Raw genomic sequence first — 16772 nt, forward strand, 5'->3', positions numbered from 1 at the left:
CCATGAAAACCTACCTAGAAGTAAGTGTGAACCCTTAACCAGTATTTTCACATATTATAATTTTTTTAAGTGAGCCCTAGCAAAACTTTTCAAAGTGATTTAAGATTAAAAGATACTCTAACTTTAATTTCACTGCTGAAGTTACTTTTTCTGAGACTCTGTTTGAAAAGAGGCAGAAACAAAAACAAGTGGGAGAAAATATCAATAGATACAATCTAAACCTCATCATACAAGTTTTTATTTTCTTATAATTTACATGTATTATGTGACATAAACATATATGTATTTGATGTATAACTATCCTTTTATTTTATATTCTTTTAACGTATTCCTGTAAAACTGCCCAAATGATCAATACCCTATTATGTTAAATAGTGAAATATGTGTAAGCACTTATGTATTACTAATTAATAATCTTAAGATTGATGTTTTATTCAAAGACCACAAATAAAAAGATTAGATCCATAACAGTTCCTTTTTTTTGGATGTATGCAGTTTTCAATCATAAAATAATTATTTCAGGGCTATTGGTGCTCCTATCCAAATTCATCAGTAAAATTTAAGGATAAAATAATAGCAGTGATAACAAAATTCCTAACATATTATTATCTCCCAGTGCCTTCCTAAATCTTGGTGCCTTTCATTTGTTTTAAAGACATTAACTAAAAAATCACTTGTGGGGAATACCTTCTAAATAGATCACGTCCTGGCATAGACAAGGCCTTATCTCTGTTTAAAAATAGAAAGTGTCTCCAGGAAAAGCCACACAGTGTCATTACCTCTGCAGCCATGAAGTCAGGTTGGATGTTATTAACGCTTTCAGAGCTTTTGCTGTGGATGCATTGAGGGCTCTTCAATCTTACCTGCTTAAATGCCTGTAAAACCTCCGCCCTCTGGCTGAAGTGCTTAAACAACAGCTGCAGGGCTCCAGACAGCAAAGGCGGGTAGTCGTGCATGATCAGATGAATGAGGACCCGTAAAAACGTCCTGCCTCCTTCATCGTCAAGTTGAACTGGGTTTTTTTCCTTTCTATAAAACCAAAAACATTTCTAAAGTGACTCCTATTTATATAACATCTACACTTCAGTATTAGAATTGTATACATATTCTCAGAGGTATATCATTTGTTTTTCCAAATTAGGAAGTGAACAGGCAAACATTTTCTTTGTTTTCCTCATGTAACTGATGAGGAAATAATCATAAAGAAAAGCGTGTGTCTGTCCATGAAAGCAGGGGTGATCAAACATCCTGGTTTATCCAAGACTCAGGGGTTCCTAGGCAAACTGGGATGAGTTGGTCACCTTGGCATAGATAAAAGATGGGCATCTGCGTCAATCCAAAAGCATTTATGGGAGGAGCTGTGCTAGGCTGGATGTACACCAATGACTGATTTCCCCTGGGGCCCTGCAGACCCCCTACATGACAGATGGGGAGGAGTGGGGGAGGTCAGCACACATGTGCGTGAACCATCACCAGAGCAGCCACAGGTGTGGCGTACGAGGACTCTGGATGAGGTTCCACTGGAACAAAAGGTCCGTCTATTTCAAGGTGAAACCATATACTGGTTCATTCTCCTTGGGAATAATGAAATTCTTCAATAGGAAAATACAACAACAAAAACTGGTACTATAATATAAAAACTAAACTAAATGTTCACTAGAGATAGAAATCCTTTCTTGGTGCCCCTAATTCTTAATTCTTGTTCGTCTTTCCAATGACAACAATAAAAACTGCAATAAGATGCTTAGTGTAGTCGTCCCCACTACCCTCCCCAACTCTATCTGTGGTTATACTTTCTGTGGTTTCAGTTGCCCATGGTCAACCATGGTCCTAAAATATGAAATGGAAGACTTCAGAAATAAATAATTCACGAGTTCTAAATTTTGTGCCATCCTGCCTGTCCCGTTTGGGACATGAATCATCCCTTTGCCAGCATCTCCACGCTGTATGTGTTCCCCCCTCATTAGTCGCTTAGCAGCCATCTCAGTCATCAGGTGACTGCTGTAGGGTCACAGTGCTTGTTCAGGTAACCCTTATTTTACTTAAAAATGGCCCCAAAGTGCAAGAGTGGTGATGCTGGCATATTGTTATAATTGTTTTATTATTAGTTATGTTGTTAATCTCTTAGTATGCCTAATTTATATATTAAATTTTAACATACGCATGTATATATAGGAAAAAACACAGTGTATACAGGGTTTGGTACTAGCTGTGGTTTCAGGCATCCACTGGGGGTCCTGGAATGTATCCCTAGCAGATAAGGAAAGACTACTGTACAGACTGTTTTTAGGTTGTCATGTCAAGTCTGTAATAAAAATGAGCAACAGAAGCTTAATAATTTGTAGCTTAAACATTTTAATTTTTCTTTTTGATCGCCATTAACTTCATTTCTGAAGAAGAAAGAAACAATATTAAAACAATAAATGACAGGATTCCTGATGGCAAAGGAGGCTAGTCATGTCAAAGGTGTCTTGTTTTATTTAATCATGGGTATTTCCAATTGGCAGAAAATAGCTTTATTTCTCACATATAAAGTTAATGATAACATTAAAGAAGTTACTTTCTTGCCTCAAATATCTAAGATTCAGAGAAGCAATGTTTTACAAGACTCAGTGATATTTATACCAGGGGAGTTAAAGGGCATTCTTGGGCTGTCATTATTTGAGGAAAGAAAAGCAAAGAATTCAGAGGAAAGTTCAATACACTGATCTCATCTCTCTTGTCCTTTTTTTTACCTGACCTAAAGAAAAGCTATGCTTTCTCCTCTAGAGTAAATTAGCAGCTTCATTTCTGGCAGAAATTATGTTAGCAACAATAGAGGGTCTGAAAATAAATAGATATAGAGTGAACAATATCAAAGTATCAATAGAATTCTAAGTAAAATCTTATTCACAAGTAAGATAAAGATACATAAATGTTACTATACCTTCCCGCAAACATAGTTTCTGCCTGAGCTGCAATTTCATCTATATCAGGAACAATAGCTGCAAAGATAAATGGTAAAATCTCTTCTTTATCGTATTTTAATTAGGAGCCATAATAGTCATATTAATATCAACTGATGTGAAAATATTTTTGTCTTAATTTCTTTTTTCTACCAAAAGTCAATTAACACTAATAATCTGATTTTAAAATGGGCAAAAGATCTGAATAGACATTTCTCAAAAGAAAACATACAGATGGCAAACAGGTTTATGAAAAGGTGCTCAGCATCATTGACCACAAGAGAAATGCAAATCAAAACTACAATGAGATACTATCTCACCCCAGTTAAAATGGCTTTTACCCAAAAGAGAGGCAGTGACAAATGCTGGTGAGAATTTGGAGACAAGGGAACCCTCATACACTGTTGGTGGGAATGTAAGTTAATACAACTGTTATGGAGAACAGTTTGGAGGTTTCTCAAAAAAAAACTAAAAATTGAGCTACCATATGATCCAGTAATTCCGCTGCTGGGTGTATATACAAAAGAAAGGAAATTTGTATGTCAAAGAGATATCTGCCTTCCCATGTTTACTGCAGCGCTATTTACAATAGCTAAGATTTGGAATCAACCTAAGTGTCCATCAACAGACAAATGGATAAAGAAGTGTGGTACACAGACACAATGGTGTACTATTCAGCCATTAAAAAAAAGAATGAGATCCTGTCATCTGCAACAACATGGATGGAACTGGAGGTCATTATGTTAAATGAAATTAGCCAGGCACAGAAAGACAAACTCCTCATGTTCTTACTCATTTGTGGGAGCTAAAAATTAAAACAATTGAACTCATGGAGATAGAGAGTAGAATAATAGTTACAAGAGGCTGGAAAAGGTAGTGGGGTGGGCGGAGTGGGGATGGTTAATGGTTACAAAAATATAGTACAACAGAATGAATAAGATCTAGTATACAGAGTGACTATAGTCAATAAGAATTTGTTGTACATTTTTTAATAACTAAAAGACTATAATTGGATTATTTGTAACACAAAAGATACATGCTTGAGGTGATGGATACCTCATTTATCCTGATATGATTATTAACACATTGTATACCTGTATCAAAATACTCCATATACCCCACAAATATGTACATCAACTATGTACCCACAAAAATGAAAAATTAAAAGAATTTAAGTCAATTAACAGTTTGAAAAAAATCACAATATAGTTCCACTAAGACATCAATGTAATTTTTAAATGTAAACTGTTTTAAACTAATGTATTGCTGTAATAAAAAATATGTCTAAAAGATCAGAAAGCACCAGTTACAAAGGTGCCTCTTATCTAGAGAAGTGTGTGTGTATATATAGATCATATATACATATGTATGCACATACTTACATATAATTTAAATGAGTGATAACATGGGAGGATAATTCTTTAAAGAATTAAAATATACATACAATGAGCCTTGTTATTAAATGATTATTTCCAAACACCATGGTCTTTTTACCTAAGCTGACTATTACTAAAATGCCATCCCTTTTTCTTGTGGGAAAGGGCATTTTTTTTTCTATGTGAACCAATCATGATTCCTTACTGTCCCACATCACTAACATTTTGAAGACAACTTTACTAAGATAACATGCGGTTTTTTGTGTGTTTGTTTGTTATTGAAACAGGGTCTCGTTCTGTTGCCCAGGCTGGCGTGCAGTGGCACAACTTCAACTCACTGCAGCCTCGACCTTCCAGGCTCAAGCAATCCTCCTGCCTCAGCCTCTTGAGTAGCTGGGACCAAAGGCATGCGCCTCTACTATTGGCTAATTTTTTTTGTATTTTTTTGTAGAGACAGGGTTTCGCCATGTTGCCCAGTCTGGTCTCAAACTCCTGGGTTCAACCAATCTGCCCCCCCCTCAGCCTCCCAAAGTGTTGGGATTACAGGCATGAGCCACCATACCTGGCCAAGGTAACATGTTTAAATGATAAAATACACCACTTATTTCTCATCTCCAAAGCATAAAAAGAAACACAGTAAGATACAAAAATGGAAAAATAATTCTCCCCAGAAGGGTATCCCTTACTGGTACAAAAAAAGGAAAGAGATCAGGTAGAGAGAAGAGGTTTTCTGGGGTGCCCCTAGACTTTCCCTCTGGTACTTTACTGACACTTAAAGCTCATGTTTCCAGAAGCCAGGCCTCTGGGAGTCAATAACTTTTATGCTACTGTCAATGCAACCGCCAGCAAGACTTTCTGGTTCTGCCATATCATTCCTGGAAATAGCCCTTTGGGGTTCTACACTTCCGAGAAGCAGAAAAACAACACCATTGCAAACGTGCCAGAAGAGTAGTCTTGCTTAGGCAAGCTCAAGTCCTTCTGCAGAGTCATGCTGCCTTTTGACGGGACTAATGATTCAGACAGCAGGACAGTTGGTCTAGTACCCATTTTAACTACATGCTTGTAATCACTGAATCATTCCTAACTGATTGATGGACGAAGAAGAGGGAAGAGTTCCTAATGTCACAGTGGTGGCAGTTAGAAGGAAGTTTCATATCTGTGTACAAATCCTATTCTCAGGAAAAGAATTCCATTAGCAGGCTAAATCTTCAATAAGACATACTTTTCAGCCTATAATGACTTGGCCTGACCTGTCCAAAACAAAAAAGGTAATTTAATATTTCTTAGTTTTTCTAAAGTTCTTTCAATAGTCACAAAACTTTCACAATCATAGTTGTGCTCTTTTGTTATGTTCCAATGCTCAGAGATAAATTAGCTTCATTTTTACACTTTTTAAATATGAAAATTGAAATATAGTTCCAGTTTATAACCATACAAAGTAAATTAAAAAAAAAAAATCCACACACACAAAATGAGACCAACAACCACATTCAGGTCTTTGGGGAATGCCATGTCCTTATTCTTGGATCGGGCAATGGCTTCTCTTCAAAACACCTATCCTTCTGATAACTACATTTCACACTGCTCTTTGACCCAGGCAGAAAAACTTCTCTTGGATTTTCACCAAAACATCATGATGCTGAAAAGATTTGGACTCTGGAGCTGGAGAGACCTCAGAGAGAATCCTTGTGCCACTACTTTCAGGACCTTTGGCAAGTAACTTAACCTTTCTGACCTTGGTTTTCTCCTCTGTAAAATGGCACAATAAACAGTATGTCCAAGTCCTGAAGATTACAAGGGAAAAGGCATTCATAGGGGTTAGCAATAAACGACAGCAAACACCCTCCACACCATTCTAGGAGAGTTATTTCACAATCTGTCTCAGTTCTTTGATGTCGTTAGTGGAGATTATATCTACATTTTTGTCTCGTAAAAATATGATGAAGCTGGAAACCATCATTCTCAGCAAACTAACACAGGAACAGAAAACCAAACACTGCATGTTCTCACTCATAAGTGGGAGTTGAACAATAAGAACACATGGACACAGGGAGGGGAGCATCACACACCAGGGCCTGTCGGTGGGTGGGGGGCCAGGGGAGTGACAGCATTAGGAGAAATACCAAATGTAGATGATGGGTTGCTGGGTGCAGCAAACCAACATGGCACGTGTATACCTATGTAACAAACCTGCACGTTCTGCACATGTATCCCAGAACTTAAAGCATAATAAAAAAATAAAAAATAAAAGCACAAAAAATATAATTATGTTTCAAAATATGATAGGTACTTTCAAGTTCTCAGAAAAACAAAATACAAAGAGTAAATATTGTCACGAAAAGATACCTGATGGTAGTAAGGTGTCTGGAGATCCATTGGCAGATGCCTCCGTGTTGTCATTGTCCTCTCCAAACTCCTTCTTATATATTGACAGCATATATGATATCCTATAATCTAGTCTGACACTCAGGATAAACTATAAGAAACATTAAGAACAACACAAATTTCTTTCATTAGTATAGTATTTAAAAATGCAGTTCACAACACACCAGTAACAGCGGACATACCAACCTTTCAAAGGAACTAGTTAGAAACTTTTAACACCAGTTGCCACATGTTTGTCAGCAATGACTAGGCAAGGGAATTCATTTCTACTAGCTAATGTCAGTAAAATCCCAAAGCAATATTTGGAAAGAACATTTGACTCCCTATGATTGCTCTCCGAATATTCCAGCTAGAGGCATCGTGGGAGTCTGGATGAAGAGGTAATGACGACGTCATTTTACTGAACATTTTGCAGAGTGCCATTGTCTCTGGGAGGAGACTGTTGGAGGTGCGACCCTCATTCTTACACAGTAGGGCAATAATTCAGCTACAATAGTATGACTGTGACCATACCATGATCAGTCCTAAAGCCAGGTTCTAAAAGGACAGTTTAAGGAACAGCGTCTATATACCATGGATTTTCCTCACTGGTGTTTGTGTTTCCTTGAGTTTGGGTTGCTGTCATTGTTCTCATTCATGGATGCATGGACAGAAACTAAGTACCTAGCAAGGCTCCAGACTGTGCTAGGTGCCACAGGAATGCAAACACGTGAAGCCTACTGCCCTCAAAAAGCCAATAGTCGAGTCGGGAAAAAAATACAGCACTGTTAGCGTAATCAGGAAACTATTGAGAGCTAAATCATGTGGTCTAAATACAACAGAAATCAAAGAAGAAAAAGCTGGGATGTGCTGCAGATCAAAGGAGAGGTTTTTACACAGGTACCGTCTGTCCCTGTCTGCCTGAGATAGGCCCTGTTTAACCTTTTGTTTCAGCATAATTATTAATGCTGCCCCTACATTCTCAAAAGTGTCGTACTTGGACAGTAAACAATGTGGTCACCCAAGTTTTAGGAAGATTGGCATTTCATAGTAACATCTAACTTTATCTCTATATATACCACCTGTGTCCTATCCCTTCCTCCTCCTACGCCCCTTCTTTCATCCTCTCTCCCATTCTAACAGCACTGGAGTGCCGGCACTTCCACTCTTGCCTCCGCACAGGTGCTCACAGTGTCCACTTTACTTTGAATATTCTCCTCCACTTCATAATAATTACATTTTAAGATATCCTCTCTCAGGGGCAGTGGCTCATGGCTGTAATCCCAGCACTTTGGGAGGCTGAGACAGAGGGATTGCTTGACCCCAGGAGTTCAAGACCAGCCTGGGCAACATGGCGAAGCCCCATCTCTACAAAAACACAACAAATTAGCCAGGCATGATGGTGCGTGCCTGTAATCCCAGCTACCATGGATGCTGAGGTGGGAGAACATTTGAACCCACGAGGTCAAGGCTGCAGTGAGCCAAGACTGTGCCACTGCATTCCTGCCTGGGTGACACGGTAAGACCCTGTCTCAAAAAAAAAAAAATCCTCCAAGTCCAGTTTAAATTCTTTTTTAATGCAGCTTTCACTGGTTCCCCAGTCGCAATCTGAATCAATCTCCCTCCTTTCCTCCCTCCCTCCCTTTCTCTATCCTCTGTCTGTCTCAGTCTCTCTCTCTCTCTCTCTCTTTCTCTCTCTGTCTCTCTCCTCCCCCCACCCACCCAGCCTTTGCTAGACTTTTATGCTTTTTATGGAAACATCCTCCATGTCAGCTGTCCTCAGCTGGTTAATTCACCAGACATGTGTTAAACAAGGTATTGAAGAAGGCACTAAGGGCATAAAAAGGTGCCAAGGATCTCAGTCCTGCCTTTGAAGAGCTTACAGTCTAGAGGGGAAAACAAACGCCAGAGACTCTTAAGAACGTGTGCTGAGGGCTGGAACACATATTGGTTGAACTGATTCTTGGTAGCAAAGGGATTTGCAGAGCAGGAGACAGCCCATGGGGAAAGAGGACTGAGAAAGGGCATGGGATTTGGTAGCCAGGAGCAGAAGGCAGGGGGCAGAGCTGGACTGCAGATGCTTCACATGGAAGGGTGTTTAAAATCCTATTTTTAAAAGTAAAGGATAAATCATAAACAAATGAAACACTAACTTTCAGTTGATGATGTTTACATGCAGCACTGTATTCCATAAATACAATCAAAATTAAAACTTTCATTCTCTAATATGCCTAATCAGGAAAAACAAGTGGAAAGTAGAAAGAAAGGAGGAAAGGGAAGGATAAAAACAAAGGCAGAGAAAAAGAATTAAGAGAGGGCCAGGAAGAGAGAGACAGAGAATGAGAGAGAAATGAAGAGAGAGAGAATGAGAGAGAAATGAAGAGAGAGAGAATGAGAGAGAAATGAAGAGAGAGAGAATGAGAGAGATACACAAAGTGATGGGGAAAAAAAAAAGAAGACCCAGGGGGAAGAGAGGAGCTGGCACAAGGCACAGGACCTTGAAGTCCTTGTAGCACCAAGGAGTGGGGTTACAAAGAAATTCTTGAAGAGCCATTCCAAGAAAGACACATTCAGAAACAGTACCCAGAGACATACGCACGGTGAAGCTGGCCCAGACACAGGGATAGAAAATCAGAGTGAGGCCAGGCATGGTGGCTCACACTTGTAATCCCAGCACTTTGGGAGGTCGAGGTGGGTGGATCATGAGGTCAGGAGATCGAGACCATCCTGGCTAACACGGTGAAACCCCGTCTCTACTAAAAAATGCAAAAAAAATTAGCCAGGCGTGGTGGCGGGCGTCTGTAGTTCCCGGCTACTGGGGAGGCTGAGGCAGGAGAATGGCGTGAACCCGGGAGGCGGAGCTTGCAGTGAGCCAAGATCGCGCCACTGCACTCCAGCCTGGGAGACACAACCAGACTCTTGTCTCAAAAGAAAAAAAAGAAAAGAAAAGAAAATCAGAGTGAACAGCGGCTCAAGGAGACGCTGCAGAAATGAATCAGCCCCGGACTGCTGAGCCGTAGAAGCTCCATCTTATCATTTTTTAGCTGCTGGAGATTGTTTTTCTAATGCTTTTTTTTCTGTAAATGTGGGCTAAAATGAGGTCACATATTTTAGAGTTTGTCCCATGAGTCGGGTGATGGTAAGCTGGCGCTCAGTAGGTCCATGGGTCAGGTGATCGCTACCTTTCTCAGTTTAAGAACAGGAAAACTTTAAACGATTTTTCAGGGTCATGAACACAGCATTGGGAGGCCTGCCAATATTTCTCAGGATTCAGCCTTTGGAATTCCTAGAGGAACTGTGAAACCTTTTATGATTATAAATCTAATTACTTTAAATGAACAATGTACAGACCCTTCCAGGACTACTAACCCACTTCTGGTAGCTCAGTCTATATTAAATTATGATGAAAGACACAGTAAACTGTACCTAGATTCCTAACAGGTACTTGAAAACTTCAAACTCCATTCTCCAAATCTGGAATAAATGCTATAATTAAGGTATCATAAAAGTTATTTTCAAACTTAAAAACTGCTAAGAATTCATAGCTATAGTAATGGGAAGTCTATTCACTAAACCAATGGGAATGAAATAATAATTTATCTCCTTTAAATTCTTAAAATTAGGCATTAGACTAGGTTATTTTTTCTAGTTATTCCTTGGTCCTTTAGAAACAAAAACAGAGAGAGATTGTCACATATAAAATACCAAAACCAATGATTAATAATTTTTGTTAATAAGAAATAAAATTTTATTTGTCTTTCTTGCTAAAACAATAAATCTAGATATATGGAATCACATGTTCAATTCAATTAAAAATAGGAAAAGAGCTGGAAACTAATCAATAACTTTGCTTGCTCTGAAATCTTTCTCAAATGAAGGTAAAGTTCAATCAGGGTCAATACTATTTTTTTTTAATACACATGAAAGCAGTTTATCAACCTGAAAGCACCCCACAATTGTTAGATATTATCATTAGTATATTTAATGGGAATGGACAAATGTGATTCATACATTAGTGTCTGTGTGATATTTTTTACCAGGTTTGTCATTAACTTAAAAAAATAAAATTATATTGATAGCATTTCAGAATATTTACACAGTGATTTGGAACAAAAAGGGTAAGAAGTTAAACCAATAAGCAAAATTACATCTTTGTCACCTAGCTTATGTTAGGCAACACACCTGCAAAATCTCAATGATCTTCAGCTTGGTGTCCATCACAGTCACATCCTCATGCTCGGTGGGGCTCCCTTGCTTGCTCGGGTGGATGCTGGGTGGCACATCCGGCACGCTCATGGGGAAGATGGAGCCTCTACTGAGTACCATCTGGGTCATCATCTCTCCCACCCCATGAATGGTTCTCATCACATTGTTTCCTGGCATGAGAAAACGCCGTAAGTCAACACACATAACTCCTGGAGATCATGTAACTATAAAACTCAGTTGGTCACAACCACACTGAAAAGCAGCCAGGAAAAGGATTCAGGATAAGACAGAATAGCATCAGCATTGTTTGGGCTCTTTCTTTACAGATAAAATTAAGATATTGCAGACATGTTTCAAAATGACAACTTTTAAAAATGGAAATTTTCCTTTTTCAGAAAATGCTTTCAAATCATGTACCAAAGGTGAGCTGGTTGCTCTAACATCCAAATCAGGTCCTTCTGTAACACAGTATGTCCTACTAACTGTAGGGCATACTAACAATAGGCCCTTGCTTTTACAATAATGCAAAAGAAGATTACTAATCGCCAAGATAAAGTGAGTTGCAAGTGGGGATACAAAGACTGCCTAAAAACATTTAGATATTGAATTCTAGCATCATTATCTGATCCTCAAACCAGGGATTTTTTAGCTTTCCTTTCATAACACTTATAAAAAGAGCTTGTGAGGAGGACTGTTACCTTTATTTTAAGAAAAAAACAGTCTCATCTGGGGAAGACATACGCATTAGCCGATACACTTCCCATTCCTTCATCCAATTTGAATAGAAAACCATTACTCAAAACCCACAGAAAGCAATAATGTTTGAGGTGATTATGGAAACAAGCTAGTGACAAACATGATCATTTTCAATACGGGATCACGCTCTTTCCGTCTCTTCCTGAATTTGGCTTCTCCTTTATTTATTTGCTGATAAAATGTCATCATTCGTATCATGCACACGTTCCTTACACTGACCACAAATAGCTGTATCCAAGGATCCTCCTTGACACTGTGACAATTTATGTTCTCCAGCCTGACTGCTGCTTCTCACTTCTAAGTTCCCACAAGAAGCAATACGGATGCAAAAGAATGGCTGTCTCCATTCCTTTCCAAACAGTGGTCTTTGCTTCGTGGGTGTTCATGGAGCTCTGCCTTAAAAAAAGGCCTAAGAATCTGGCTAAGAATTTTCCTTTCCCTCAGTGTCTCAGGGAGTAAACCAAGAGAAAGGGAAATGGAAATAAGATGGGATGAGATTTTTATTAAAAAAAAAAAAACCAAAAAACTCTCAGCTCTAAGAGAAGAATGTAAACCATGGTAATACCTACAGGATCGAAAGGCAAACAAATAAAAAGAAAATATGTAAAAGATGACAAAAGAATCTGAATGGTCCAGACCACAATTACCATTAAGCCACTGGTAACGACTATTATCTGTACACTGCGAAAAGGTAAAATGCCTTTGAAAATTCATTATCTTATCTATATATGGAATCAATTTAAGTGTAAGAGGGTAGTGCTTCAATAATACATCTTAGAGTACGCAAAGAAGTTAAATTTTTCCTAAAGAGGCATAGTCCAGGCAGAAGTTTTCATTTTGAAGGTCTGAGACCTTTTATTACACTGCTACTTGCATAAGCCAAAAAACACGATAAAATGTATATATAAGGGTAATTTCCAAGTTCGGACAAAACTGAAGCAAAAGGATTTGAGCCAGCCCCTCTTTTCTATCAGAATAGCCTTGAGGCAGAATGCTTCATTGTCTGTGGTTCTCAAACAATCATAGCAATTGAGTATTTCAACATCCCTCCCCCTGCTTGCTACATGGACTGCAGGGAGGCACATCTGGTTGTTGGCAATGATTTTGAGCCATCGATGTTCAACCACTACCTTTAGCTGAGACTTGATTCAAGTATGTATACGTGTTTGCCTCCAAGAGATGCTTTCTCACCACTAATACAGAACAGGCTCCTTTGTTATTCTTACCCCTGATTCACACACAAATCCTTGGCACCCACAGTGTCTGCATCTTATTTAGATTTGCATGGAAAATAATCATTTGATCCAAATGATTACTACACAGAAAGTTAGCCCAGACAATTCTTTCCTCCAAATATAGATCCTGTCACCAAGGAATTAAAATCCAGAGGCCAGATCCATAGTAATTTGTAACACATGTCATCAATGAAATGGGAGGGTTCACTCAGTCATACCACATTCTCAGATGCCTGTGGCACGTGGTCGCCACAAACCTCACTTGACATTTCCATGTATGGCCAGCTCAGAGGCCTCAAATTAAAAATGCTACATTTTCTGGATTTGCTTGGTGGTGATGAGAAATGCTAAAATTGTGAACTATTAAAGCTTGAAAAACATGAAGTCAGACACTACATAAATCGCAGCCATGCAAAGCTTCTAACATCCATTCCTCCACAGAAAAACTTCTAATTCTAAACTGTTGAGATAAATCAGAGGTGATTAATCCTCAACGTTGCAAAAGAAGAAATTGTACTACTTCTCAACCATAATTAGTTAATATTGACGAAAGTTTTCAGTGAAAAAGCCTACTATAATATAAATTCTCTGAACAACCTAATGCTTACAAATTCAGCTTTTCTGTGTCTTTTATATAAACCTAGCAGCCAGAATTGGCATTTGTGTACAAAGTGTATTGAGATAATTTGAAAATATGGAAGTCATCTTTGCTAAGTACAAAGTAAGAAGGAAGGAAACGCCGGACACAGTGGCTCATGCCTGTAATCCCAGCACTTTGGGAGGCCAAGGCGGGTGGATCACTTGAGGCCAGGAGATGGAGACCAGCCTGACCAACACGGTGAAACCCTGTCTCTGTTAAAAATACAAAAATTAGCCGGGCGTGGTGGTGGGCACCAGTAATTTCAGCTACTCGAGAGGCTGAGGCAGGAGTATTGCTTGAAGCTGGAAGGCAGAGGTACTAGTGAGTGAGATTGCACCACCGCACTCCAGCCCAGGCAACAGAGCAAGACTTCATCTCAAAAAAAAAAAAAGGAAGGGACTGCTTAGAAAGAATGACTGGCCAACTTTTCAGGTTCTTTCATTATATGATTACATAGATATTTTTACTAACCTTAATTCCCTCAAGTAAAAAATCTAAAAGATAGGTATAGCAAATGCATACTGAGAGTGGTAACTGGGAATGGCTGGGGAATACATTACTTTGTTCTTTGATTGTTCCAGTGAGCCAAGTTTCTATTGCCCATTTCAGAAAAGTGAAAAGCAATAAGGAATTAACCAATCTAACACTACAGCTGTGCTGACCATAATTTAATTTTGCCCTATTCAGAAATAATTTTACTGTGGTGATCACACTATTGGGTTCAACAACCACTAGCAGTTACATGAATTTATAGCAGGTGTAAGAGATTTAACAGAATATTGATTGAAATTTACTTAAGTCTGTTGGCATTTATTTTATTTAAAGTTATATTTATTCTTTTTATTAGAAATGCTTTTCTCTTATGAACACATAAGAAAATGATAATTTGAATTTTCTTGTTTAGATATCAGACATTTTTGAAACATTCTCAGAATTTATAAGAGGTAACAGACACATTTGATTCAAAGAGTTTTGTGAATAATTGTTCACAGCCATTTAATTGTTCCATGACTACTAAAATCAGCTCAATGTTTTATCATAATAGAGGCCAAAAATGGATAATCCAAAAACTATTATTTTCCCTGAAACATATTTTTAATAGTTGGATTTGAATAAATGCATCTGCTGTTATAATAACTCATCTGAAACCGAATGATGTTCAACCATAAAGACATGATTCTGGAAGTCTTCCTATTTCCCATCCCAGCTTAGCAGCTCCTTATAAACCTGCCCTTGCTGGAAAATGTCTTTACTTTCTAGAACTAGAGCAGTTTTCTATTTCAAACATTCCCTGGAGCAGTGCTTCCTCCCAGTGGCTGAGGGTCTGGGTTATAAAAGGACTGTTCTGTATGCAAAGGAAACAAAAACATTAGCATAAGATCAAAGCCTTAATTAAGCTAGTAACCACAGAGCAGTAGGTAATACGGCAGCAACCTGGGTTAAGGGGAAGATCAAGATTAAACAGCCGGAGAAAGCAATTTTATCTAACCAGCACTCCCAATTCCAAGTAAGATCACAGTATTTTGGAAAGCTGGATAGCTAGTTCTACACAGTACATACATGCATGGTTTTTATTCCATGTGCCGAACCTACAGGGAACTTGCTATAACTCTGCCTTGCGTTCTTGTGTCCAGATGGTCACACAACTTGCTCTCTCACTCCTTTCTGATCTGTGGTGCAATGTCACCTCCATAGGTAGACCTCTTCTGGCCACCCTCTCTGAACAACTTCCATCACTCTCAATCCATGCATCCCCTTCACATTTCGGTCATGGCATTAACGCTGTCTCACATCATATCATATATTTGTCTGTGTCTTTACTGTAGTCCCCCTCTCCAACAACATAAAAGAACACGAGTTCCATGAAGACAGGGAGTCTACCTTTTTCTAACATCTGGAATAGTGTCTGATGCCCAACTCTCATTTAATAAGTGTTTGTCAAAGTAATGCATGAATAACAAAGATTGGATAATAAAATGAACTATTAAAAATGAGAATTACTTATTTTAGTAAGGTTTATATAAAAAGTTGGATCTCATTACATTAAAGGTACTTCATCTTTCATCAAGTTGAGTTTTTGCTTACTTTCCTTTATAATTCTCCCTTTTTTCTAAAAGCATACATAATTTCATATTACTTAAAATTTTATTAAAAGGAAAAAATTAATAAAATAGATACCAATGAGATAAGGGAAAATAATGAAACCTGTCTTTATCAGGGGCTTATCATATTGCATGTACCTTGCTAGACCACAGGCCACATACACCCTTCACCTCACTGGATCCTCACAGCACGGTGGGGAGTGGGAGACAAATTCCAGTTTACATAGCCAGGAAGTGGCAGAGTCTCAAGTACAGGTCAACTGATCTCAGCATGAATCATGTTTTTCCCTCACCATGTTGGTTCAATAACAGACTTTACAAAGTTCCAAAATTTTTATACTAGAATTCAGAAAGCCCTAATGCAATTACAGAAAGATTCCAATTAAAACTGTGTGCTGAAAATGTAGAATTTCCATTAATCATATAATAAATTTGCTCACATTATTCTCAAGTGTTCTTACCAAACCAGATTTTATTACATATCATGTGCCACATACTACTAGTGATATTTTGCTTATATTATACAATTTAATTTTAGAGGCAGCCCTTGTTCAGAAAGTATTCATAAAGTACCTAATGTTCATCTGGCTCTATACCAGGGACATCTCAGGTTGGAGGATATAAGAAAAGAAGAAGAATTTACAATATGGTCAGGAAAACATAAAATGTGTCCATAAAAAAATTAAGAACAAGTACAAGACAGATATGATGGTAATAGTATAGCATGGACAGCACACAAAATTGCTTAGGAATTTTTTTTAACTGGGAAATTATCTTAGAGTGAGGGCAGTGAAGGACAGTTTCACAAAGGATATACAATTTTTAACGAGGTTTTGAACGAAGTGAAAGATTTAGATTACAGAAGTGTGATATTTGTCAAATCATGTCATCATCCTATGTTCAAAATCTTAATCCTATAAAATAGGTTGGGCCTTCTTGTAAGAATAAAATTATATAATATGTGCAAAAAAAAAGCCATGAACAATAAAAAGTACCATATAATTGTAAGGTATTATTTCAAAAATGAAAAGTGGAGGACATCTGCCTGCTTTCACTACACCTCTGAAAAACAACTCTTCTCCATTTAATTATGTTCCATTATAGTGGTCACCACCTTACTAATGAATATGTGGTTTCATCATATAATT

General features: G+C 38.1%; 1 protein-coding gene across 1 annotated transcript in view; it reads right to left on the reverse strand.

Moving 5' to 3' along the window:
- The window catches only part of ITPR2 (inositol 1,4,5-trisphosphate receptor type 2), a 509412-nt gene that overhangs the window by 291512 nt on the left and 201128 nt on the right, over positions 1–16772 (reverse strand). Inside the window, exons 22-25 of the mRNA XM_032159871.2 lie at positions 10868–11061; positions 6668–6797; positions 2927–2984; positions 864–1029 (exon numbers count right to left, since the gene is read on the reverse strand). Coding sequence (XP_032015762.1) covers positions 864–1029; positions 2927–2984; positions 6668–6797; positions 10868–11061 — 548 coding nt within the window. The remainder of the gene's footprint in view (positions 1–863; positions 1030–2926; positions 2985–6667; positions 6798–10867; positions 11062–16772) is intronic.

This window comes from Hylobates moloch, unplaced genomic scaffold (assembly GCF_009828535.3).
Source record: "Hylobates moloch isolate HMO894 unplaced genomic scaffold, HMol_V3 SCAFFOLD_8, whole genome shotgun sequence".
In the NCBI taxonomy this organism is placed as follows: Eukaryota; Metazoa; Chordata; class Mammalia; order Primates; family Hylobatidae; genus Hylobates; species Hylobates moloch.